At 45.7% G+C, this 26608-nt stretch overlaps 1 protein-coding gene across 3 annotated transcripts; it reads left to right on the forward strand.

Annotated features, from left to right (window-relative positions):
* Positions 1–772: 772 nt before the first annotated feature.
* trim36 (tripartite motif containing 36) lies at positions 773–25368 on the forward strand. 3 transcript variants are annotated; one of them, XM_018758504.2, is made up of 10 exons: positions 773–957; positions 6289–6529; positions 10448–10797; positions 11845–11991; positions 12456–12551; positions 15087–15340; positions 16113–16237; positions 19960–20265; positions 23068–23365; positions 24700–25368. In XM_018758504.2, exons 1-10 carry the CDS (start codon positions 895–897, stop codon positions 25067–25069), a joined length of 2250 nt encoding a protein of 749 aa, XP_018614020.1. In that variant the 5' UTR covers positions 773–894; the 3' UTR covers positions 25070–25368. The 3 variants fall into 3 exon arrangements, with proteins under 3 accessions (XP_018614020.1, XP_018614021.1, XP_018614022.1); XM_018758505.1 differs by lacking the exon at positions 773–957 and adding an exon at positions 5525–5701; XM_018758506.1 differs by lacking the exon at positions 773–957 and adding an exon at positions 5866–5918.
* The last annotated feature ends 1240 nt before the right edge of the window (positions 25369–26608 follow it).

Here is a 26608-nt window from a genome sequence, read left to right on the forward strand (position 1 = left end):
ACTTTTTGTCATATTTCTTAATACTTTCCATAAGCTTTGCCTTGACAGCTGCGGCCTATCGGATTTCCATAGTTTTGGTTTTCACTGGCGACTTTCAGGTGGGTGTGTCCATCAGAGACACTAACTAAGACATGAACAATGAAATAATAGCCAGTGTGCATCTGCCATCTGTTTGAGCCGCACGTGGACAAACCGTCGGAGACGCGCCTGTGCGCGCGCTACAACCCCCTTCCCCCAAAGCGCAAAATCCCCACATCTCTGCTCCAAATTGCGAAATAAAGCAATAACGGCAGTCCTACATGGAATTCCTGGTACCATGTTTGCACATTTTAGTGCAATATACATGGCCACTATTATTATTATTATTACCGTATATTATTTTATACCGCAATTTTTAATTATAGAACAGATATTGATCAACCGCGTGAAACAGTGAGCGTGTTCATCAAAGAGGAGGAGCGAAAGATGAAGGCATCAGTCACGGCAAAGCAGTAAAACAGTGTAAAGACAGTACAGATGCCGCGGATGGAGAGCAGGGCGGGGTCGGTTTCCAAAATCGTACCCGATCGCTCGGGTCCGCGCCTCGCGCTCCCCGGCGGGGGGGGGGGGGGTGTCCACTCGTCCCGTCGTGTGTGTTATATTATATAGCGAATGTGGGGGGATCTTGTCAGTGGGGGGAAAACAGCGTCTGTGTGTGTGTGTGTACGCGTGTGTACGCGCGCGCGCACGGGGGCTCGAGCGTGTGTCAAACACTGTTAAAACGCGCGCGCGCGGGACGCAGAGGGAGAACACGCAGGACAGCATCCCGCGCACATACAGCTCTGTACCAAATAGCCTCAGTTCCTCATTCATCAGCATCATCAGCATCAGCATCGCTCGTGCTCATCCTTCAAGATGTCCGATTCGGAGGACATGACGGAATTCGGCTCCATAGTGGAGCGGATCACAAAGGGAGAGGTGAGCGCGCCGCCTTTCATCATGATCATCCCCCTGCCGCACGCGCCGTCGCAATTTTAGCACGGACCTGTCCGCGCGAGACCGGCATCGATGAGCCCACACTGGAACATCTGAGGACATCACGTTAGCACCCGGCACGCGGCCGCCCTTTTCATTATTGACTACATACCTAAATATCATATAATAATCAATAAAGCTGCTGGTCTTCATGTCAGATAATGCAATTTAAAAAGTCAATAAGATTCCTTCAGTGGCTGTCGCACCAGTTACAGCTTTTACCCATCCATCCATCCATCCATCCATCCAGTGTGTCCATAAGGTCCACTTATTACATGAAGTACAAGACTGATGTTTGAGGCTTAGTGTTAAAATTATTTTTGCAGCTCTGCCTGTCGGGTTTGCAGACAAGGGTGAAAGTAAGTGATGTGAGGAGCAGCCCAGGGATTCAAGTTCATTTAAAAACATCCCTTCTGCTGGTGCTGACATTCAGATGAAAAGAAGGGATTTCAACTCCCGTCCTCCCGGAAGGGGACCTTCTAGTGTTTCTTCACAGCGCGCTGGTTCAGGGCGTTACGCACTGTGGAATACTGCTGTATTGCACCGATTCTGGGCTGGACCACATGCAGATCTGAAGGAGGGTCTCATCGTTCGCCGTCCCTTTTTATACCATGGCAAAACAAAAATGATGAGTTTGCGGTGAAATGATGCGGAGGAGGGGGTACTCTTTGCAAAGGGTGTGTTGCATGCCTGTTCAGGTAAATTCAGCCCATCACTGTACACGCTGAACACTGCCTTTGACAATGAGCCTGCAGTCTGATATGCATGACCAAAACCTTTAAATAAAATTAGATGAAATACAGTATGGGCATACAGTCTGTGCCAGATCACTGACACAAAGACACAAATGTATTTTCTAATTTATGAAAATAATTTTAATTTGAGCGGCAGTGGGACGGAATATTTTAAACCCGGTTCATCCTGTGCCAGCGGCAACGATTACATGTCACCCAGTGATATTGAGAACATATGGCAGTTTCCGTAATAATGGGCTTGATCTGCTTGTGTCGTGCTCTGGCGTCTATTTTCATTAAAGTAAGTTGATGGACTATGCGGCAGGGGAGATAAAGTAGATTAAGGAGCATGGTGGTGCTGTGGATGGCACTACTGCCTCATGGCGCCTGGACAGGGTGATTGGATGTGGGTTTGATCCCCGCTCAGTCTGTGTGGAGCTGCCATGCTCTCCCTGTGTATGTGGGGGTTTCCTCCCAGGGACATGTGTTTCAGGTGAGCTGGTGTCTCTAAATTGCCCTTACTGTGCATTTTACACTGTTCTGGTGTCCAGAAGGGAGTGCGATTGTTAGGGAGTTCAGTGCAGTGTATCTAGCGCTGTAAGTTACCTCGAATAAAGGTGTCAGCTGGTTATTACACAGCAGTCATTGTGTGCTGCTTTGGAGGGAAACAGCGGCTAAGTGAATAAATATAAAACATGTTGGAATCTGCAAGCAGCCTGGACACCAAGTCAGTGGGTGGCATGAATTTGTTGTAATTAATAATAGCATAACTGACACAAAAAAAACAATCCAGGATATAAGATTCTTTACATTTATCTTTGTCCAAAGATTTTTAATTTCAGCTTAATGTAGGAGTATGCAAATGTACATTTTCATAATCATTATTTTCTCATGCCTGTTTTTATTACAACACTTCCTGACACATTAGACCCCGTATGTAATGATCTGTACTTGAAATACCTTATTTCACACTTAGAAACCATAAAATGTAGAGTATGTGCCCTATCGTGGCGCCCTCCTCTCCACCGTACCTATCTTCGACTGTATTTTTCCGGCTCTTTCTTGATGTTTTGTGCTCTGCAGTGAATTACTTACTCTGCAGAATGACTGACACATGCAGAGACGCGCAGCACGTGTGCAATTATTTCAATGTCTGAAATTATTTACTGCCTAGCTGGATAGCTTTTCCAAAAGCAAGTCGCAAAACTTTTACACCGTTGATCAAAAATAACTGTGTTTTCACTTAATCGGATCTTGTTTGATATGGTTCAAATAGGTACAGCAGCTTTACTATGGTAAAGTTGCATATAATGCAATTGATTTAGGTTCTCTCAATCGTATGTGTGCAACCCCTATTTTTTTAATTCTTTTTTGAAAAAAAAAAAAAAAACATGGATTTCCACAGGTGGATAATCCTCTTGCACCTTCGCAGAGGGTTCCAACGCCCCCAGACGGGTGTAGCTAAGAATTCTGGGTCACCAGAAAGAACATTTCTCCGTCCCCCCTCTTTTAAATATAATAAATTAATTACAAGCGGAGTTTTTGTGGGCCATCTCAATGTTTGAGCCCCTGCAACTATCACCACCATTCATCCCATCCCCTTAGCACTTCACCCATTGTCTCCTCCCACAGGTCAGTGCAAATTTCCGTGGTTTTTTCCACTCAAGTTACACAGAACTGTGTAATGCATCTGTGCCTTTGTAATGTATTACATTTACATTTATTCATTTAGCTGATGCTTTCTCCAAAGCAATTTACAATGTTAATCTGCCTACAATTATTTACCCATTTATACAGCTGGGTAATGTTACTGGAGCAATTTTAGGGCAAGTACTTTGCTCAAGGATACTACAGCCGGAGGTGGTGATCAAACCTTCAACCTTTGGGTCCAAAGGCAACAGCTCTAACCACTAACTTATCAGCTGTCCAGCTGTATTGTTATATGCACTATTAATTCTTGTAATTCCATATCCCGTAAGATTTACATGGTACTGTCAATCCCCCACTACCTGCTTAAGAGACAGCTTCACTGTCTTTGACTCATTGCTGTAGTTGCTCATATAACTACTTTGCCACCTGGTGGCCTGATTTTCCTCTGCAGTTCCCTCTTAATTCCCCCATCCCTTTACAAACAAACTCACACATCATGCTTTACTAGATTACCCTGTGTGTAATAGTGAAACTATGGTCATGCATAATACCAAATACTTTAAGAAAATAATCCTACCAAAGGTCGGTGACCCCTGACATCCTGCCAGGCACTACAGTGAGCTACTCTTGTCACCATAGTTCCACCGCGCAGTGACACACCATCGGCATTGTGTCATAAAAAAGTGATTGTATTGGCCGGTAAAACAGCTGGTATTTAATTTTTTAAGACCTGGTCAATGAGGGGAGAGAAAAACAGGCCAAAGAGATCTGTTTTTCAGTGGGGAGCAGTTAAAAAACAAAAGAGCATTGATATTGTTGGTGGGGGGTGGGGGGGTACCACAAGGCAAAAGAAGGATGGAAATACCTGTTTCTCTATGTATTGAAAAATGGAAATGACAGACCAGTAGACCAGAACAAGGTCCCGAGTGTCTAAACAGAGAATACCAGTGTTGAGAGGAGAAACGAGCAGTGCTGTTAATGTTTTATGGAACGGACAGCGGCGTTTATGTGCACTTTATGGGTTTTAACGTAAGGAGTGTCTTCATCTCTCACCTCACTTTATTGTAGCACTTCGGGTGTGTTTTTAGAGACCAGTGTAAGTCGCCAATTTCATTATTCATTTTATGTGTTTTATTGTTGGATGGGGTCTGTATAATGGATGATTTTCCTGTGCTTCCTCACCTGTCTTGAAGCTCATCTTTAGATCCACTGTCCTTTTCTTAACACTCTCTGCTAGTGTAAAATCTGTCCATAGAGCAGTTGGACAAATTGATTATGTTGCGGGTAAACCATCAATTTGTGCAGGGGGACATAGATAGTACTTCAGCCGGGGCACTGGTTCCGTAAAGCCTAAATTAAATATTGATATGAACACTTGCTCCTGTTTAAAAAGAAGACATTAAGAGCCCATAAAAGGGCAGCAGGTAGTGTAGTGGTTAGAGTGATCAGCTGGCACCAGAATGACAGAAGATCGAATCCCACCTCCTGCTGTAGCACCCTTGAGCAAGGTACTTACCCTAAATATCTGCAGTGAAAATGAGCCTGGTGCATAAATGAGCAAATCATTTTAAGTAGCTTAACGCCTAAGTCCTTTGAGACGTGAGGGAAATGATAAATGAAGAGGTTATTATACTATAGAATCACAAGGAATCAAAGGTTTTAATTATGTGGAAGTGGAACCCGAAACCCTCCGACACCGCACCCCCCGCCCTTTCCCCCCTTTCCCTCCTTTCCCTCCTTTCCCTGTCACCCTCCCAAAAGGTTTACCCTCCCCGTTTTCCTCCTTCTCTCCTCCTTTACCCTCCTTCTGTTCCAAAACGCCCCGTGCTGCGGTAGTTTCCATGGAAACTCTCGGGCTCCGTCCATTCTCCCTCCAGTGTCAGTCTGGCCACGCCCACTCTCCGCCCAGTTCCCGCCCAATCCCCAGCCGGTTCCCGCCCAGTTCCCGCCCAATCCCCAGCCGGTTCCCGCCCAGTTTTCGCCCAATCCCCAGCCGGTTCCCGCCCAGTTCCCGCCCAATCCCCACCCGGTTCCCCGCACAGTCTCCGCCCAGTTCCCGCCCAGTCTCCGCCCACTGATCTCTGGGCGGTGCGGGGTCCCCGGGTGGCGGAGCTCTCAAAAAGGCTGTGCGGACGGGCGGCTGCTTAATCACGGCCGCCGTATTCGGCTTCTTTCATTCATTGTTCACGGTCCGGCGCAGTTCCGCGTTCCGCGGGGTGAAACTACCGCTCAAGTTACGCTGCCGCAGTGTTACTCTGGCGCTGCTCCCCACCATGTCTGTCTCGAGACGCAGCTCCATCGCGGTGAGTGAGTGCGAGTCTCTCCGGGCGGCGGCGCGTCGCCACTGACTGACTGATTGATTCACTTTCATTCCTCCGCATTATTTTCGCGGAACCCGCTCCTCCGCCCTTAGTGCCGTTACCTTCACTGTATATAAAGTGGGCCGCTTCGGTTCGGGGGACCTGTGCTGTGTACCGGGACAGCCTGTTTACGGGTGATAGCCGAGGTCCGACGGTATTTGTAAGGGAGTGTTTTATAAGTGCTTTTATGCGCGACTTTTTAGTCCGTGGAAGCGACTGAGTTCTGCCCGTTAATGTTACTTCCCTTTTTCCCACTGAGCGCTGCAGTTCCTGCGACAAGCGCCGTTTTTCCACTTTTCTGCTCCTTTTTTTTTTTTCTCTTTTCTTTTGGCCCTTTAAAGATTTTCAAGCAGGGAGTTTGACCTCTGACGTGGCCCCTTGTCTGTATGTTTGTCTCTCTCTGCTGTATGTTTGTCATTTTCTTGGCTCCTGGCCCGTTTAATATGATCTTTCCCTTGTTTTATTGGCTGTGCATTTATTTCTAGCATCCCTGCAAAATTTTCTTTTATTTTTTTTCCCCCCTTCCCCAGGTTCCCATCAGGAACATCGAGAGGGAGCTCATCTGTCCCATCTGTAAGGAGCTCTTCACGCACCCCCTGATCCTGCCCTGTCAGCACAGCGTGTGCCACAAGTGTGTTAAAGAGCTGCTCCTCCTCAACCACGAGGACTCCTTCAGCACGGACGCGGGCTCCGAGTCCTCGAACCCGGGCAGCCCCCGCTCCAGGGTCCCCTCGCCCAGCATGGAGAGGCTGGATCGGCTCGTCCGATCAGGTGCGCGGAGCCTCCTCGGTTTAAACTGGCTGGATTAAATCGGTGTTTCTTGCTCTGGTTTCCCTTCCTTGGAAGTCCAGTGTTTGTTTCACCTGCGGAGTTCCGCTCCTGCCCTTTGGAAGGGAAGGACACTCAAGCGTTTTATGGCTCTAACGCAGCACTTTCCACGGTTTTACAGCTAACCCCTTTCCTCCACCCTTGACATCCTCATTTTGGTTTTGCTCCTGTCTTATTTTGCAGGTGATCGCAAGCTTAAGTCACTCGTAAGTGGTTGCTGGGGCTTCGCTCTCCAGGCTTCCGAAGAGCAGCCCTCTGATCAGTCCTCTGTGTTGGCATTTTTAACATGGTTATCCTTTAGAGGAGTCTGTCATTTTATGTCCTTTACAGAGAATCTAGAAATTTTTTTTTGAATCAGGTGGCTGAACAAAGCATTCCTGTCGTGCACCTTGGGCCGTTTAAACTATCATGCTCAGATTTTATTTATTTATTTTTTTAAATTGAGCACTGTTTTCATTTGCTCTGAATAAAGGGAACAATATGGAGATTTAACTGCATGGAGGGAGGGAAAGGCATGAATGGGGGACAAGGCGGGTGTTCTGCGAGCCTGGGGTCTGGCCCATCCGCTCCAGAGCCTGCCTGCCTGGGGAGCATGGCCAGGGTTCGGGGGGGGGGGGACAGCAGTGTCACAGTCTGAATGTGCTCATTCTTCTTGCCTGCATTGGGGAACCGGGCAAATGCTACTTTGTGGGCGGCTCTTGTATTATTGGGCACAAAATTTAGATGGAATGCAGGCAAGTTTTTGACCCAACTAAAACTTTAAAGTTATAATTTCTTGCTTAGTCATTTATAAAAGGATGACTGACTGCTGGAAGGGGGATTTTTAAAAAATTTTTTTTCTCCCTCCATTTCTGGCACCAGTATAAACGCTCATGGTGGACTGAATAAGCACATTTTATTCCGTGACCTGAGTCCTTCCGGTGAATGCTGTTGCTTCTGTAAACAGAGGTGAACGGACATGATGGTTGTGATTGTGTAGTTTCCCCTTTTCAAGCAGGGGAGGGATCTGGAGACTGTAGGGTGAGTGTGAATGTTGTCTTGTGCCACCCTCCTCCATCTGTGTGAATTGCTGTTCTCACCTCACTTCTCTGTCCGTTGTTTGCAGCCTCTCTGAGGAGGTCATTCGGAAGGCGAGGTAGACATGGGTTCCATTATTTATATAGCTGTAGTGAGTATAGTTTTTGACCCCTCCCTTCCTGCCCTTCCTCCTGCTTTATAAGCACAAACATGATTTGAATCCCCCCACATAAGTGACAGTAGCCTCCCTGAACACTGACATGCAGATGATTACACTCTTACTGGCAGTTCAATGGTCTGCTGAGCAACTGAACCAGTTTGCAAATTAACTGCTTAAACATTTTTGCAGGATCCACGTTTTGCTGAGTCTTTTGCTAGCCCAGTATTCGTAACTGGGGCCAGAATGTTAATGTGGGCGTTGACCCTCATGCGGATTGGCGTAACAAAAGAGGGGTTTTCTCCATGTGCTTCTATATGTGCTGCTCAGTGGACGTCTTAGACTTGGTCTCCATTTAGGGGTTCTGAAATACTAACTCCTAGTGCTTCACATTGAACTTGTTGCAAACTGACCACTACACTCAATGCAGTGCCACAGATCCCTTACGCTGATGTTCTGACCCCCCCCGGCCAAAAAAAAGCAGGCACTCCCATCATGGGATGGGATGTGTTATGTTGGCGTACGCTCTTCAGTGATGGAATAGTCGTGGCCGTGTTGGTAATGAATTGTAATGACCTGTTGCGTTAAAACCCTACTTGTCGTGTGACCTGATTTGGAACGTGGTTGTGGTTCCACAGGAGTGCATTCCCAGTCCAGACTGAGTGTACTTGGTGACAAAGCTCAGTGTCCGATCTTCTCTCTGCACCGTCCATAACCTGTGGTGACAGGCCACCGTGTTCCCTTGACAGTAGGCATGGCTGGTCTTCCCCTCCCAGCTCAGCATACTCAAAGCCTAAGAAGCTCATCACTTAATAGCATCTCACCCATCCCATCCTTCCCCACCATGCTGAAGTATATAGGGCTTTCATCTACAGTACCCAGACTCCAGCCCAGTCATTACATCATCAGTCCACCATGACCTTGTCGCACCTCACAGCATGTGCACTGGGTGGTTCCTTTGCTTGGTGTTGATTTCTAATTTTTTAAATTTGCCCCACCCCCATCACACTTTGGTGTGAACTGGAGGTGTGTTGGTGCAGTGCCTTTTGTTTCACCCTTTCTCCTGCCAGTTTTTGTGCTGCTGCTTCTGCTCCCTTGCTGAGTGCATAATGCTTGCATCTGTCATGCCATCCAGGGTCACGAATGCTTTCTCCTTGTCCAACCCAATTAGTGCTTACGACTTTCCCGTAGCTCTTGTAGAACGCTGCAAACAGTTGCCCGGCGTGTCCTTGTGAGTGTGTTTCTAAATTGAACTGTGCTGCTTGAATTTTCTTGAAAGATGGTACAGGGATTTGATAGGTGGGGGGGAAAAGGGGACCGTAAAGATTTCTCTTCAATTGTTGACAATTCATTATGTTTGAGTGTTTTTCAATGTTCTGTTATGATCCAGAGCTTGTTAACGTAGTAAGTTTAGTCAAAGGTCTTAACTACATACAAAGGTAAGTCAGTCTACTATTTTAAACATTAACATTATTGTGGGCACTTCTTGACTGGCCCTTATTTACCATTATGCATCTAATTTTTGAATTCTCATAACTCTTACACTCTAGGTGCTGCACTGTGCTGGGGGGGATTTGAAAAGCAGAAGCCATTAAATTAGACACGCTCAGTTGTTTGTCAGTGAACCTTGCTGTGAAATGAAATTGCCAGAATTCCACTGAGAGGCTGGTTTTAAATCACTTGGGATTCTTTACCGGTTGCAGTGAAACCTGGCCTAGTTGAGCCGTGAGGGTTTTGGGAGTCTCTGGTTGCCAGCCGTGAGAGCTGCATGAAACCCCAAGGCATCAGCCCCCTGCTGAGTCATTGCTTTCGCTCCCCTGAAGGGAGAGGGTGGGGGCACTATGGGGGGTTGGGTAAGAGGAGGAAGAGATGTCAGTCTTTTCCTGCTGCTGCCTCCTTGTAACCTGAAAAATGTTTTGGGGAAAAATATTGTCGAGCAGGGACTTTCTTAATAGAATAAGGTCCAGACTTGACCTTCATTTGTATGTTGGGGGTTTTTTTGGTATGACAGGGAGCAGTTTACCAGGAATATCCACCCATCCTGGTGGTCAGTCAACCCAGATATAGGCAATTTTTATTAAACTAGCCACTCTTCTTGAAAATAAAGGCCCCCAGTTCTTTACTTCCTGGGGAACCCAGATAAATTAAAAGGACTGTGGGGTAATAGAGGTGTTGCCATAGAAACCACTGCATGCATCAGATTCCCAGCCTTGGTCTCAAACGTGGTCACGGCTCTCACAGCAGGATATTCTTCCTCAATTGGTTTCAAAAGAAAGTTAAAGCATCTTGAGTAAAGCTGTCACTCAAGTGAGCGTTCTGCTTGTTACACTTCACAGAAGTGACTAGCTCTTTTTCCTGGGTGACTTATGGGGGGGGTACAAAATGTCCCAGTATCTATAGGATGCACCACCAGCTTATTTCTCAGGCAATTGTGAAAAGGTAGAAATTTCCTCCCCCCCGTCCAGATCCTTGAACCCTTTGTGTGGTGTTTTGTGAACCATCTCTGTAACATGAGGAGCCTGGGAATGGTGTGTGTGTGTGTGTGTGTGTGTGTGTGTGTGTGTGTGTGTGTGCTCATCTTCCCACCCTTGTCTCTCCTCTCCAACTTTATATGTAGAGTGATGCATTTACCCAAGGACCCCATTTGACTTACAATGTCAACCCCTTTCCCACACCACCTCTTCCAGGATCAACGGCTTCACCCAGTTGGCGGCGCTCCTCGTTCTCAGTCACGCCCCGCGTCACCACCTTCCCTTGCCCCGGTTGCCAGCATGACATTGATCTAGGCGAGCGGGGCATCAGTATGCTCTTCCGTAACTTTACGCTGGAGAGCATTGTGGAACGCTACCGACAGGCTGCCCGTGCTGCTATAGCCATCATGTGCAACATGTGCAAACCCCCAGTGCAGGAGGCCACCAAGAGCTGCATGGATTGCAAGGCGAGCTACTGTAACGAGTGCTTCAAGACCTACCACCCCTGGGGCACGCCTAAGGCCCAGCACGAGTACGTGGGCCCCACCACCAACTTCCGACCAAAGGTTATAATGCTTTACCTTTGTTATTTATCTAGACAGATGCCTAGCATGGTTCTTACAGTCTCTTCGTCAATGACTATTTGAGCAAGCCTGGCTAAAATATCCACGAGGATAAGATGAGGTTTGCATCAGGTTCTCTGACTAGCCAAGTTTCCTAACCAGTGGTGTACTAACCGTAAAAGTATCAGACATGGCCAGAACGCATTCTACCTCCTGATGTCTTTGTGCAAACTGTTTCATTTATGCAAAGTCAGTGTAACATGCAAACAGTGTGGGTTTGGTGTTGTATCGGCTGAATTTGGTTACTGACTAATGAAAGTAGACAGTTTGTAGGCATTGCTGGGTTGCAATCCTTTGACCTTTTCGCTTAGTTGCCAACTTGATCACAGACCAAGTAAAGCTTGTTTTCAGAGCAATGTACAGTAGTCCCCCTCTTATCTGTGGGGGTTATTGTCCAAGACCCCAGCAGATGCCTGAATCTGCAGATAGTACTGAACCCTATGTATCCTGTTTTCCCTCTCTACAGAAGAAAACTAAGGACCAGTGCCCAGGTTCTCATTGAGTTTTTGCTTTTTAATAAAGCGTTACTTAAAGACAAGCACTCCGATGCGGGACAGTCGATCTGATAACCTAGACGGCTGCAACGTGACTAATGGGCGGGTAGCATATACAGCATGGATATGCTGGACAAAGGGATGATTCATATCCAAAGTGGGGTGGTGTGAGACTTCAGAATGGTGCACAGTTAAAATTTATAAATTATTTCTCGTTTCATCCATTTAGTAGTTTCAGGCCGTGGTTGACCATCAGTGGGGGGGGGAACTGCAGAAAGTGAACCTGCGGGGGGGGGGATGCTACTGTACTGCTTTTGGTTTTCAGTACTTCGCAACTGACAGCCCTACTATATTCATTGTTTCTTACCAATGAGCAACTAAAGAATTCAGTAGATAAATGGTAACTGGACTTTGCACCTGTAGTGGCTGGAACCATAGTTCTAGTCCCTTCTTTCCTCATGGAAAGAGGCTTCTTTGACCGGACTCGACCCTTCAGGTGCTGATGTGTCCGGAGCACGAGATGGAGAAGGTGAACATGTACTGTGAGGTGTGCCGGCGACCAGTTTGCCATCTCTGCAAGCTGGGTGGCTCTCACGCCAACCACAAAGTGACATCCATGAGCAGTGCCTACAAGATCCTCAAGGTACGTGTGCTGGGGTCCGCTCGCTGCAGCTTCTCTATTTATAGAGATGCTGGTTTTGCTTTTGTTTCCCCATCAACTTGTTCATGAAATGGATACTGTAACTATCTGATCAGATATGAAGCTTTGTTGAAACTCATTCATCCTTCAAGAGCCAAGGTGTTCATCACCATGAAACTCAACTCTGCTGCCATTTCTGTAATGGCTTAATCACTTGGATGAAATCTGGGAGTGCAGGCTTGTATGCCTTTGGCTCAGTAGTTCACGATGACTCTGTGCTTGGTCAGCTGAGTTCATCCATTTTTGATGGGATCATTTGTTTTTATAATGCAGCATGTCTTTTTTAGCCTGAGCTCTCAAGCTCTTGGACAAAGGACATATTGGGTTTTGTGGAGTGGAATCGCTCTGGAAGAGATAGGGTTTCTCTCCAGAGACTAGCTCTCTAATGCACTTTGTTGTACCATTAGGAGAAGCTATCAAAAAGTATCCATTACCTAATCAGCAAGGAGGACCAAGTGAGGACTCAGATTTCTGATCTGGAGGTGTTGATTAATCAAACCCAGGTAAGTGCCTGCTCCTGCTTTGACAGAACTGGGCCTTGGAATGCGTTTGTCTCGGCATTGACGTGGGCTGAGTGGACGGGGCAAAGCCACTGGCATTTGCTTTGGCTGGTAAAATAAGGTGTGCATTCCACTGATGGACACCCCTGGGCATATGCAAGCGTGGGAAGTTCATCAAAGGCTTGGTCTCAGACACATTTCTTCTGTGCAATGGAAAAATCATCTGAATAATTTCCGTATGAAAAGGCTACGCTTGCAGGCTTGTAACAATTCCCTATTTGCTACTCAGATGTTTGCGTGAAAACTAGTGGGATTCATTAAAAAGCACGGGCTGTTACTAGAAACAAATGGGTTTACGAACCCTTTGCAATTGACAATCTAGAGTCTCCTACTCTTGTTTAGACTGCAGCCAGTCAGTGCCTCCATTCTACTTGATTATTGAATAATCTATCCTAAATATTTTATATATTCAGAATACTTTTTAAACTTTAAATCACTTGACACCACAGTCACAGGTAGTGCTTGTCATACAGCTCCTGGGTTGTTGCTTTAGACATGTGGTGTTTATCTCCTCCATTTGGCTTTCCTCTGGGTGCTCTGGTTTCCTTAGTCCATAGACATGTTTCAGCTGAATTAGCAACTCTAAGTTGCCCTGTTTGTGCATCTGGGCAAATGTCTGATCACCCTACAGCAGACTGGCATCCAGTCTTAAGTTGTCCCTTGTTTTATGCTCCCTCCTTCCCAGAATAGCTTCTACACCACTGCAATCCTGCACTGGACAAGTGGTTAATGGTAATAAATATTTTAGGATGCTTAAATCTTTTAGAGGTTTTTTTGCCATATAATGTGTAAGGACCAGGAAATGAATGCACAGCAGTTAAATTGAGACCAACAGTACCCTGTTCATGTTAGAGCAAGTGCTGCAGGGCAAGCTCATTCTTTCCATGTATAGCACAAAAGCTACTTACCCCAAAATTAGCTTTCCAAGATCTGTAACACTACCTGATTTTTAGCTGTTAAGTCTCCTTTGCACCTTGGTGCCTTCCAGTAGGGGGATTTTGGGGGGGGGGCATGAAACAGATTTAATTGTTTACTTGCCTAGCCAGCTCTGTAGAAGCTTACTCGGCTTGAGGAGCTGAGAGTACTCGCTGAATGCAGTCAGGAGCAGGTCTTTGTGTTGCATCTCTGTATAAGGTATCTATCAGTGTTGGTTGTACACCTCGGTTGAGTTGGTATCTATAGGTATCATCCTATTGACAGTGTGGCAGAAGGAAATAGGTGAACAGTTTGTGTAGGTGTGACTATTTAACTTGAGACCAGACTGCGTGAAGGACAGTCTATATTCAAAGGGAAACTTGAAGAACAAGTAGGTTTGCTTGAGCCTAGCAACCTAGTGTACAATGCAAAATGTTGGTTTTGATATATAATTTCAGTATATGAATCAGCAGTTTTCTAGCTGCTCTGGTAGTCAGGCGCTTGTGTGCAGATATTCACCTTTAACGTAGTGGGTGTCTTGACCAGTTTTTGAGCCTGGGAGTTGCTATGTCGAACTTCCCTTGAAGCAGTTCTGTATTTGACAGCTGTTTAAACCACAGTAATCTGGTTTACATTTATTTATTTAGCAGATGTTTCCCCCAAAGCAGCTTCAAATGAACTGTTACCAGCCCACACCTTATTCACCATGGTGACTTACACTGGGTCACTCATCCATACATCAGTGGAACACACTCCATCACTCACACGCTATAGGTGAACCTGAATAGCATGTCTTTGGAGTGTGGGAGGAAACCAGAGCACCCACACAGACATAGGGAGAATATGCAAACTCTACATGCTGAGTAGGGATCGAACCCATGTCCTCCCTCACAACCCAGGTGCCGTGAGACAGCAGCACTACTCACTGTGTTGCCTACTGAGGTTACTGGTAAACTGCAGCTTTGTCTTATTGCTGCCTTGTTTGGTCTACTGGTCTCTTGTTGGTGTAAAATTCAGGAATGGTAATGCCTGCTTGTCTTGGCTCCCTGCAGCACATGAATCTGTAAACCCCCCCACCCTTTTCTGTGAGTTTTGAGCAGAAGTTAAATGCTAGCTACTGAACTCCTGCAAATGGCAATCTTTAATGGCGTCTGTAAAATGAGATTTATTGAGCTAGAAGCAGCTGATGATGCAAGAACTGATTCAAGTTTGAGCCTTGTCTTAACTTGAGCAATGAGCCACAAAGATAAAGCCCAATCTAAGGCCTATTTCCAGTAGTGCTCTCATATGAAAGGGGAACTGGGCCTAAATGTGCCCATTAGCCAAACAGGCATTCAGATCAAAAACTTTTTTTAATTTTAAATTTGAAATGATTGATTTTTTTTTTTTAGTAACATACCCTTGCAAACAATGAGCATCTATAGCAACTTTTGAGAAGACTGGAAAGTGGGGAAAACCAGTGATGGTGTGTGGTTGTCAGTTTATGTAGTTGCGATGATGGTTTAAAAGCCCCGTTTGCAGTCTTATCAGACTGACTTATGCGCCTCTCTTGGTGGGTTACAGGAGAATGGTGAGCTGGCGGAGAGGCAGGTCAACGAGCACTTTGAGTGCCTCTTCGACATCCTGCAGGAGAGGAAGGACGAGATGCTGCGGTCCATCGTGCAGTCCAAGTCCCGGCGCTTGGAGCAGCTGCAGTCTCAGGTCGAGGAGTACCAGGGCATGCTGGAGAACAGTGGCCTGGTGGGTTATGCCCAGGAGGTGCTGAAGGAGACCGACCAGTCCTGTTTCGTCCAGACGGCCAAACAGCTGCACACTCGGTAACTGCCCTGCCTGACACCACTCAATCCTACTTCATTATGTCATGATGATCATAATCAGTTCTGAATATGATGAGGTGAACACTCAGCCCTTGGCACTCTGGAACATACTTCTGCTCTCTAGAATGTGGAATGTTGAGAATAGTTTAAAATGTGAGCCTGTAGTTTGCCCTAATCCAGAAAATACTTGCAGACCAAATGACCTGTAAGCCCCTCCCCCCTTGCAGGTTGAGAGCAAGGCTGAGCTTCTGGAGCTCATTTGGTGGCCAGTAGATGGACACAAGGAGGAGATCCAGTTCACAAACCAGTCTTTGTTAGCAGTCCATGTGGAGCTCTTAATGTCTTTAAGAGGATCAGGTAGTTATTTACGCGTCAGTTCCAACTCCCAGTTGTGCTTGCACTGGCACGAATGCCAACCTGTGAGTCAATCACTACTGCATCCAGTGTTGGACCATGTGCTTTTAAGCCTTCAGCCCTGCAGAGTGGACTTGTGCAGGCAGATTTGAACAGCTAGTTAATTTTGAGCATCACGTTTTGTCTTTATCCCTAACATAATTGATCTTCATTAGACAGAAAGCAGCTTTAGGCAGTCCTGCAATATTTTTACTTAGGGATGTTCTTTTTAAGGTATGTGTGGCTTGGGCATCCCTTCCCTCATCTTGTCTTCAGGTCCTCTAAATGTTACCTCTTGGCCAAGAGCCATAGCCCACAGCAGACCGTTTAATGTCCGTTTCATTCTTTTGAGTCCATCCTCATGACTTGTCTGGTCCAGAATCCAGAAGGCCACAGAGTCCCTGAAGATGTTCCACCCAGCAGCTGACCCTGCCTTCGATGAGTTCGTCCTGGATGTGTCCAAGGAGGAGACGCTGCTTAAAGAGCTGTCCTTTGGCAGAAGAGGTGAGGCAGGGCGGCCGCTCATACTTTGTCAGGCTCTCGGCTCAGATAAGCTGTGTAATGGCACTGGTATCCAGGGCTTTGACCTTGTGCATGGCAGTACTTGCTGTTTGGTTTGATGCCCCATACAGTGATAGTCAAGGGTTTTGAGACTCCTTTATGGCTGTTTCAGGTGACTTTCCTTCCTTAAGCTTTTAACCTTCTGTAGCTCATGCCACTTCAAATAACACTCACGTCTTGATATTTAGGTAAAGAATTTACATTAAAAGCCCCTGTATAGAACAGCAACAATTTGCACTTCTCATCTTCAACTCGCTGCTCTTAACTTGCTTGAGCATTTTCCCCTTTTCATTTAATTGCCACTCAGAGTAAATTGTCTGGGTTGAGGGTGAAGATGAGCCTCTGTATCCTTCATAAGATGATCCAATGGCTCAGTCTGCTTCAGAGAATTAACCTAATTTTGTGTGCCCACTCATCCCAGTTACTGTCACTGGCACAACACTGCCCCTCTCCTGAGGTCAAAGTTTAGATGTGGTGGTGGGAGGTTGAGATGATGACTTTCCTGGATCAGTAAGATGTTGTCAGGCAGGGAGCTACATATTTAATTCAGAAGTGTTTTTGTTTTAGCTGTGGTGCATTATGCAGAAACAAATTGAGTTAAAGGTGTGGCCCCTGCAATGTGTTGATGAAAAGGGCCCTGTCCCATCAACTGTCAATGCTGCCTAGTATCTGACTTCTGTGTGCTTGTTACTTCTGCCCAATATAACAGCATTTACATGTATGTGCATTTTACTTGCATTAGTTCATGTTTCCAAAGTGACTTGGTGTAAAGCAACTTACCCAGCTATATAAATGGGAATTTTTTTTTTTTTTTTAGGGGAGCAATTTGACTTTGACATTGTTCAAGGGTGATGCACCCATCTGTGTGATTCATACTTGGAACTTTAGGATCCAAAGGCAGCACATCTAAGCACTATTCTACTTGCTGCTCCTTTATCAAACCTTTAACAAGCATATTTTACCAGAACCTCTTCTGGGATATGGACCAGCAACTAATAGTGATGGTAAAGCAGGAGTGTTCTGAGATCTCAACACTTTGGAGGCATTATAGTTCTGGTGATCCCTTTAATGGCTCTTTGATCAACTACCAAGCTTTTCAGACAATTATTTTTCCAACTTCCAGTAAACTGGAATTGTTATCTTGGACATGGCATTTCTGTAAGTGCGCAGTCATTCATTGTTCATTTTCCCTTTTCCATGGCTTACTCAGGTTATGCAAACTAATGCAAAACCGTGCAAACGGCAAGGCAACCCTTCAGCACTACGCTACTGTGCAAATATTATTCTAGCTTCTGAGTTCCTGTCTAACTTGAATTGGTTGTTTCTTCTAGCCAGTTGCTCTCCTCTTCATCTGGTTGCCCTGTGGGTTGGAGATTTGACTACTGTTGTCCATTGACTTAAACTCTTTCTTACTGTCTTTGATCCCCATGCCCAAAAGTTAATCCTGTTTTGATGAGTAAAACTCACTCTGGGAGAGCCCAGAGTTAAATGGGTGTCCTGGGAGAGACTGGACTCCGCCAGTGAGTCTGAGCTCACACTTGATGCTTTGTTCAATATCCAGCTTTTGTGCTGGGAAGTCACGTGATGTACTCGGTCACATAACCTGACTGATTCCATGTGGATCAGTGTCCCGAACTTTAAATGAAACCTTATGAGAATATTGTCCGTTACAATAAGATTTAATTTTTTTTTTTTTTGCTCATGGTGATGGCCACCATGATGACTTGGCAAAATTTTCCTAACATCATTTTGAGTCCATTAATGTCCTAAAGTCAATCTTAATTGACATTCAAAATTTTCAATGAGCTCATGTTACAGTAATGAGAGCCCATAGTGCTTCTCTAGTTTTAGAGAAAATGGTGACATATCTAAAGTATGAAATCCAATAGATTGGCTCTTGTCTAAATCTGATTCATCCATGATGCCTCAAACAAAATCTGCTTAAACCTTGTTTGTAACTGAAATTTAACAATGAGAAACATCTGGACAGAATACTTCAGTTTATAGGGCACCGAGATTTGACAAGATTTGTGCACTGTTTCACATTAATGGCACATTTTTCATATTTTACATTATTGCCAAGGGGCACCAATTTATAGATTTAAACTTTGTGTGTTACAATAATGTTTAGTGAAAAATGAACACTAATGTATATTCTGTAAAATATAAAGGGCCATCCAATATTTTTGGAACAGTGTTGCAGCCCCGTTGCTGATTTATAGCTAAATTAGTAGGCATTTATGATTGGTTTGTGAGACTAACCCATGTACGTATTTCATAAAGTATCTTGGAGGAGACGGCAAGCAGTTACATTGCTAATGCAGAAACTATTGATTCTGAAATGCATATACTTTATGAATAGGGGAAATTATGCACTATTCTCCTTGGAACAGGAGACCTTCTGGATTTGTGTGTATGTATGCATGCTTAATTTTAAATTATCTACTGATAGTTTTCACCATCTTAACATCTCCTGTGTTCCAGGTATTCCTAGTGTCCCTATTTCTCATCTCTAACAGGAGAATCCAGATTTATCCACTACTGCTTGGGATTTTCAGGTGTTACTGAGCAGGCAACTAGCTCACTTATTCTTATCCTACAAATATGATCTTTATGTATTCAGAAGAGCGAAAATTTTTTTTTTTTTTTTTTTTTTTTTTTTTTTTTTAAATCCTTGGCCTGTTCACCTCTGGCAGTTTAAGTAGCTGGAAAGGGCTGGTTGTCAGGTCTGACCACAGCATCCCTCAATCAATCAATAGCTCTTTAGATAGAAGCTTCTAGGCTTAGCTTGCATCAGACTTGGCGGCTGCCCTGCTCTCGGCGCAGGGACGCACCCCCCCTCGCTTCCCGGAATGCTGCGACTTGGCTGCATTGCGTCTCAATGTGCGCTGCTGTTTGGTCCAGCCAGCACCTATTAAGCTTCGTTATGCCCAGTTTGCCTTTTATCGTATTGCTAATTATGTGGTGTAATGAAGGAAAACTGGGCGACCAAACATTGTCAAGATTCACGTCGTTTTATAAAAGGCTTCTTTGGGTTCTTTTCCACTTTGCTGTCCCTCAAAAATTTATGAACTTATTCTATTTGTCAAACGGTTGGATATTTATAGCTTGAGCAAGCCCCTACACAATATAACTGCACAAACTTGGAGTGAAAGAATTCACTCGTAATGAAGGGTTCATTGTGCCTTTCAAAGCTCAGTCTAATTAATGCCTTGGTTGGAATGAAGTCCAGCTTTTGGAGACCCTGGGATTTAGGAGGGAATCTCTTTTTAGTTCCAGAAATTCAAGGCTTGGCAATGTCACGCATTGCGTACTTTTCCAACGATGTTTGTCTTTTGACAGGTTTACTATCGTTTACTTCCGACTTCTAACTGCTCTTTGTTTACCGAACAAAAATGTTTATTGACCGCTGAACAATGAGAACAAACACAGGGTGAAACTGCAGGGGAACAAAAGTGCTTTCTTTAGGTGGCCAAGAAAAGCACTGGGTGTGATGGCAGTGCCAACTGGTGATGTCACGACACTGATGTACCCCAAAGTACACACAGATGCACATTAGAACTGTAAGACTTTAATTCTCTAGATGAGCTTCAACTGGAAGTCTTACTAATAATGAGACTCAATGGTATAAACGGGTCTCCTCCTCTCTCCCCCCCAACCTGCAGTGCCCGAACCTCCTATCATCGATGAGACCCGGAGCTGCGTGTACAACGAAGGCCTGATCTGCTGGAAGCTGCCCGAGGACTCGGTCCCCACCGACCGCCAGGTGCTGGAGTACAGGAAGGTGGTTGCCGAGGAGCACGAGGAGGAGGAGGGCCGCTGGCAGGTCTGCGACGGGGTGTTCGGCCCCAGTACGTTGGTGTGCGACCTGGACAAGGACAGCACGTACTCCTTCAGGGTGCGCAGCTGCCGGGACCGCGTGTATGGCTTCTACAGCCCGGAGGTTACCTTTCACACACCCCCAGCGCCTGGTACGTGCTCTCCTTTTAAGGCTCGGCTAGCACTTTTGTCCAAAATGTCCGAGTTTAACTGGCAACTCGGATCAAGACCCGTCTGTACATTTTGATCGAGCGTAGATTGGGGGGGGATAACAACATGTAGAGCCACGTTGTAGCAACGGGTCCAGCTTGGAAGGGTGTCTGAGCAATGAGATGTGCTGAGAACTGTACAGATGTGTGGGTGTCCTGCATTCTCTGCCTTTCTATGATCAAATGTGATTACTAGAACCCTTTCGAAAGCCTGAGAAGGCGTCAAACTCATCATCGGTAATTTAAACCGTTCTTTATTGAATATTTGCAAACTACACAGCCCAGCAGGTTAGAGCCGACTCTCTGGTTTTGTAGGAGGAATGGAGCGTGTAATCCTCGTTTTTGAAACGGTGTTGACAAGTGGTCTTCGCCAAGATGTGAGAGTGGCTACGAACAGCTTCTCAATGCCTAAGCTATTAAACCGCGATCATCGGTCTCTTCGCTTGCTGAAGGTGACTGAATGCAGTGCTGCAGCTTGTTTGCCCAATGTATGAGTTATTTCAGCATTTCAGTTCATCTTGTGGTGTACTGTACTTTTTGTCTGGTTTGAGTTCAGCGGGCAAGCAGCCCGCGGTAAATTGGCGTTGCTGCATTCTTCATGACTAGGGCTGTCACTATTGATTATTTTGGTAATCGAGTAATCGGACAAATAGGAATTAACCATGGATTTATTATAGTGTAGTAATGTTTTCTGGCAGATTTAACTACCATAGTGTTAGTACAAATATCGTTATGCTATGGTTACTAAGACCATAGTAAACTTGTGGTTATGATTTTGCAGCAAATACCATGGTTAAACTATGTTTAATGTCATAAAGCCATGGTTAATTTTTGTAAGGGTTGTAATTCCTTGATTTGTGTGATCAATAACAAACATGCTAACCCCAGCAGGAATGTAAGAGTTATGAAATCGCAATGAAAAGTAATGTGAACACTTTGAAACATGGATATATTCACAACTTCACATTTCGTCAGAGTTTAAGGTATCGCCTACATTCCATGAAATTGTGCTCTCTGGGTGTTTGAGTGGTGAAACTCTTTATAATGCAAATATCATACATATATCATGTTCGGTCTTGTGTTTAAAACTGCGTGCGAATTAAGAGTATTCAAAATGATTAAAGCTAGTAGTGAATTTACCATGCTGGCGGAGCATCTGTTACGCCTGGATGTTGCCTTTTCAGGTGCTGTAGCATTGCAGATGTGCTGTTGTATTTAAGTTGCTTTTTGCACAGACTGCAGACAACTATTCTCGTCTAACGTGAAGGGTTCCCATACTGTTGAGTTTTTTCCTCCCCCCCCTCCTTTGCGCAGATCCTCATCTGTACACCGCCACCTTGCCGTGTCAAGTACTCGGCAAAATGGCGGAAAACTACTTGGATTTTTTTTTTAAACCGGGTACTCAATCGAGTAATCGTGACAGCCCTATTCAGGACGCACTGAAGCGTCGCATCACTGGTTACGAGAACAGAGCTGCAGTGATTGTTCTCCATGGAGTCCAGTGTTTAACCTAAGCACAATGACTTGGGTTCCTGTATATGAACATGTATGGAGACACCTTCTTGGATATTTGATTTGCTATTTTAGGAAAGGCTGTTCAACGGTGTTCAGTGTATCACAGTGTAAATATGAGCTCTTAATTGGCTCTAATGAAGTGTTAGAAACTAGGTGCAATGATGGCAGCTTCCCACACATTTCCCTTTAACCCTTAATTTTTAGGCTGCATTCCCAGTACAAAATGATCTACAGCTTTACCTATGATTAAACTGAAAATGGTAGTTTGCATTCAGTATTGGCAAGGATGAGTTATAAATATTTAGTTAATGCAGCTTTAAACTTCCTGCAGATGAGACTTGCTTGTGATGGTTATGATTTTGTGAGAAAGTTGAAACAAATGTCTTGCTGTGATTTTTTTTTTTTTTTTTTTTTTTTTTTTTTTTTTTTTTTTTTTAAAAATGCGTATGTCATTGGCTGTGCAAAGTGGAGCGCAGTGTGCTTTGACTCTCCCTTCTATGTTGAGCAGCATAAGCAATAACACATCTTTACCCAGGTTTCCCCAATCTTAACACCAGTTATTGCAAGAAATGAATCAGAATACGGACTTGTGAAGCCCATTCTGTGCTATTGGCTTGCGTGGGAGAAGTTACCTGCGAATTAACTTCCATGGCACTGTATGGGTGCCAGATGGGAGTGAATCGCAAAAGGGCATGTTGTAGCATAATTCTCCTTCAGCTGAACGGAATGACTTATTCGACACGTGCTGAGATTGGGTCGCATGGCTGACCTTGGATGAGTCATCCCTATATCAGAACTAAACCACCAGAGCTAGATAAGTTTACCGGTGACACGGCAAGTGACGCTGCGGTCAACGCCTGGGTGGTGCAAGGGGACGTGGGTTCGATCACTGCTCAGTCTGTAGTTTGCGTGTTCTTCCCATGTTTGCTTGGGTTTCCTCTGGGTGCTCTGGTTTCCTCCCAAACTCCAAAGATATGCTGTTCAGGCTCACCCGTAGTGCGAGTGACCGTGTTCCGCTGATGTATGGATGAGTAACCCAGTGTAAATAGTGTATCTAGCAGTGTAAGTCATCAGGCCACATACCTTATTCTCCAAGGTAAAGCCACATAGTTTGGGGGTTTCTTTGGAGAAAAGTGCAAGTAAATTCATTACTCTGCAGTTTAAATGTGCACTCATTAGCCATGAGTTGGCAGAATTAAGCCGTTTTGTATCTCTGCGTGTGTCTTGCAGTTTTCGGCTTCCTGTTTAACGAGAAGTGCGGCTTCAGCCCCGAACGCCTGGTGCTGAGCAAAGGTCGCGACGCGGTGGAGAGCATGGCGGGCCTAGCCTTCCTGCTGGCCTCCGAGCGCGTGCAGACGGGCAGCTACATCAGCCTGGACTACATCATCGGCGACACGGGCATCTCCCAGGGCCGTCACTTCTGGGCCTTCCGTGTGGAGCCCAGCTCCTACCTGGTGAAGGTGGGCGTGGCCTCCGACTGTAAGCTGCAGGAGTGGTTCCACAACCCTCGGGACACGAGCAGCCCCAGGTAGGACCGCGACCACCTCCACGTTTCTTTTCGGAATGAATGATAAAGCTCGTTCGGCTTCTACTTTTCAAACCTGAAATGGACAGATTTCATAAATGCCCTGCATGTGGGAACTGGTTCATCTCCTTTGCCCCCAAAAGGCAGGCACTAGTCTTATTTGTATGCATTATATGAAGGGGTGGAGAGGACTGGGGTTTAACTTTGAATACCTTATGTAGGAGGGAGGCAGGGAGGGATGGATGGTGGGAGGGAGGGGGAAAGAAGGGTTGCTGCTGATGCACTGGAATCAGCTAAACTGACTGCAGTGGCTTGTCTTTATGACTGATCATTCCTTAAGCAGGGTCAGACATGTCTGACTCCAAAAAAATTAGTGTATGAAAAATTTGACTGGACAGTTAATAATGCTTAGCATAATGCAAGATGGGATAACATCTTTTTACATTGAGTCTCAACTTGTCAGAACCACTGATTTCACTTTGCACTGAAACAGAGGTGTAATTTTACTGATCCTTGTCTCCAAAGTGACTTGCAGTGTTAAGCAGCTTAAAAATTACCCTGCTGTTAAAAAAAAAAAAAAAAAAATATATACCACAGCTGCTTAGGGCAAGGACTTTGCTTGACAGTACTACAACATGAGCGTTTAATCCAGGTCCTTTTAAGAGTTTGGCAACATGAACCATTACTCAAAGTTGGTTACTTAAAATCATCCTGATGGTGTTCTTTGAGGGAGCATGACTCAGAACAGACTTAGAGAGTGTGTGTGTGTGTGTGTGTGTGTGTGTGTGGTTATACAAATGAGAATGCTCTTTCTCTCCCTTAGTGCTGCCATGATCATGTGGACAGGTGCCACAATCATTCAGCTTCAGTAACACAAATACCTTTATTTTAGTGTAAATGGAGTTAATCTTGCGCTCATCTGAAGATCTGGTGTTGAATGCTTTAACTCCAGAGACGTATCTAAGTGTTTTGCACTGTGATGGTGCTCTCTGAGATTAAAAACATCGGTGATCAAAATCTCAACCTGTGTTGAAGAGGTATGCTTGTAACCCTTTGGACGAGCAGTTATTGATGGTGAACAAATTAAAATGTATTAAGAGCAGCTGAAGACTCCACTTTTAGCAGATACTTTTCTCAAACGCTGTACATCTCACTTTAAACCTGAAGGTATTTTCATGCGTGACAATGACGACACTGACGTTTCCTAATTTTAGGGGAGTTTTCCAGTTTGGTCCCCTCAACTGGAAACCCCCCCCAACAGCATCAGTAGAACAAACGACTGTCCCTAAAGGGCGAGTATTTTCCACTGAGCGTACCTCTCCTGTACACCCTGACAGATACGACCACGACAGCGGCCACGACAGCGGCAGCGAGGACGCCTGCTACGAGCTCTCGCAGCCGTTCACTCTGGTGACTGTCGGCATGGGGAAGCTCTTCATCCCCAAGGGCTCGGGGGGTGCGGCCGGAACATCCGGCGACCAAGGCGACCGCGTGCTGCCCGTGCCCCGGCGCATCGGCGTCTGCCTGGACTACGAGCGCGGACGGGTCTACTTCTACGACGCGGACACCATGAGGTGCCTTTATGAGCGGCAGGTGGAGTGCACGGGAACCATGTACCCCGCCTTCGGCCTCATGGGCGGCGGGGCCGTGCGTCTCGAGGAGTTCGTCACCGCCAAGCGGACGGCGTGTGCCGAAACGCACCAGTAGGGCGCGTCGTTCGCGTTCCGCTTCAGTCCTCTGCGCCCGTCTTTGTGCCGGACTGTGTTCGTCTGTCAGGAGAGGGATCCCCCTCCCAGTGGTTGTCACTTGCCTGCTTGATATTTTAGTGTATTGGCATTCAGCTCTGTGGGTATCGTTGAACACCTGTGTATGTAGCAGTCCTTTTATATTCGACCAACTGGGAAAACCTTGCGAACAACCACTGCTGTGCCTTTTAGCCTTATACAGTTTAAAACTAATGGTCCTCTTGATTCAGGTTGATTTCTAGTGCATATCGCAGCCTCAACCACACAGGCCCTTAGAGTCCTCGACAAATCTGCGAGGGACAGATGTTCACAGTGCGCAGCCGAGCGATCGAGTGACGCAGATGTCGGTACGCTTTCGATCCCCCCCCCCGTACCTACCGCAGGTGTGCCTTTTGCATCGGGTGCATCCTGATCGGCAACGCTGTAAAATGCCGTCCTTTTTGTCTCGAAAGGGTCAGCAAAAGCTACGGGCACAGCCGCAGCAAGTTTTGCTCTGTTTTATGAAATAAAGAAATTGATTTTAACGCTTCTGTACGTGAATGGTTGTACTTTGAACTGTTTTGGTAGGGTTCCGTCGCTTTGCACATCGTATTTTCGGGTGTAGTCGTGGTCACTGGTTCACTAACGAAACGTGTTTGGTCACATGATGCTTGCGGGGATGTTTTGTCACCTGGCGACGTACGACTGGCGGCAACCTAAGCTCATTACACATCACCCACTCTTGGCACTACCTACCCTTTTAACACTAATTGCACAAATCTTTGTTTGCATGTTTCTATAGGTCCACAGCCTTGTTTTCGAGGTTGCGCGTGTGACTTCACAAGAGAACGTTCTTCGCCTTTTGATAAGGGCGCAGATCACTGAGCCATCAATTGGCTGGGCCACCCCACATAAAACAGACTTGTTGATCAGCAAAGCCATGCTAATGGTAATCTGACTTTAATTGGTGTAGAAATAATCCCACACGGGGTGTAAATCTAACTGGAGGTGCAAGAAAGTTGGTCAAAAATAAACAGCTTAGACCTGGAGCTCCTGTTGCCTGGATGCAAGTCTCCTACGGCTGTAATGATGTTCCTTAGCAGCTCCAAGAATGTATTTCTGTTCCAAAGCAGGTCTTAACTCCACCAGTGCTGCTACATAATTCTCCAGCTTTTGTATGTCTCTCAATCAAAGAATGAATGTTGGGTGCCATGGTGACTGGGGGATGCTATGGGAGAATGCACCAGTGTTCCTTTTGCTATTGACTCTCTCCCTTATGAAATAGGGGGCTCATTCATGACTGCAGCTCAATACTCAACTTTTTATTTTTTTTTTTTCCCCCCTCCCCCTGGGTCTGGAAAAGGTGCTGTAAGCATGCATGCATTAGCTCAGGTTCAGGCCCATCGGGTCTTCTGCTGCCTACCTCCTATCTATGCCCTGTCAAGCCTCTGTGGTGGTACATGTTTATTTACTGGGACACTGGTCATGTGGGCAACAGTCTGCCTAGACATCCACACTCGGG

The sequence above is a fragment of the Scleropages formosus genome, chromosome 17 (assembly GCF_900964775.1).
Source record: "Scleropages formosus chromosome 17, fSclFor1.1, whole genome shotgun sequence".
Classification (NCBI taxonomy): Eukaryota; Metazoa; Chordata; class Actinopteri; order Osteoglossiformes; family Osteoglossidae; genus Scleropages; species Scleropages formosus.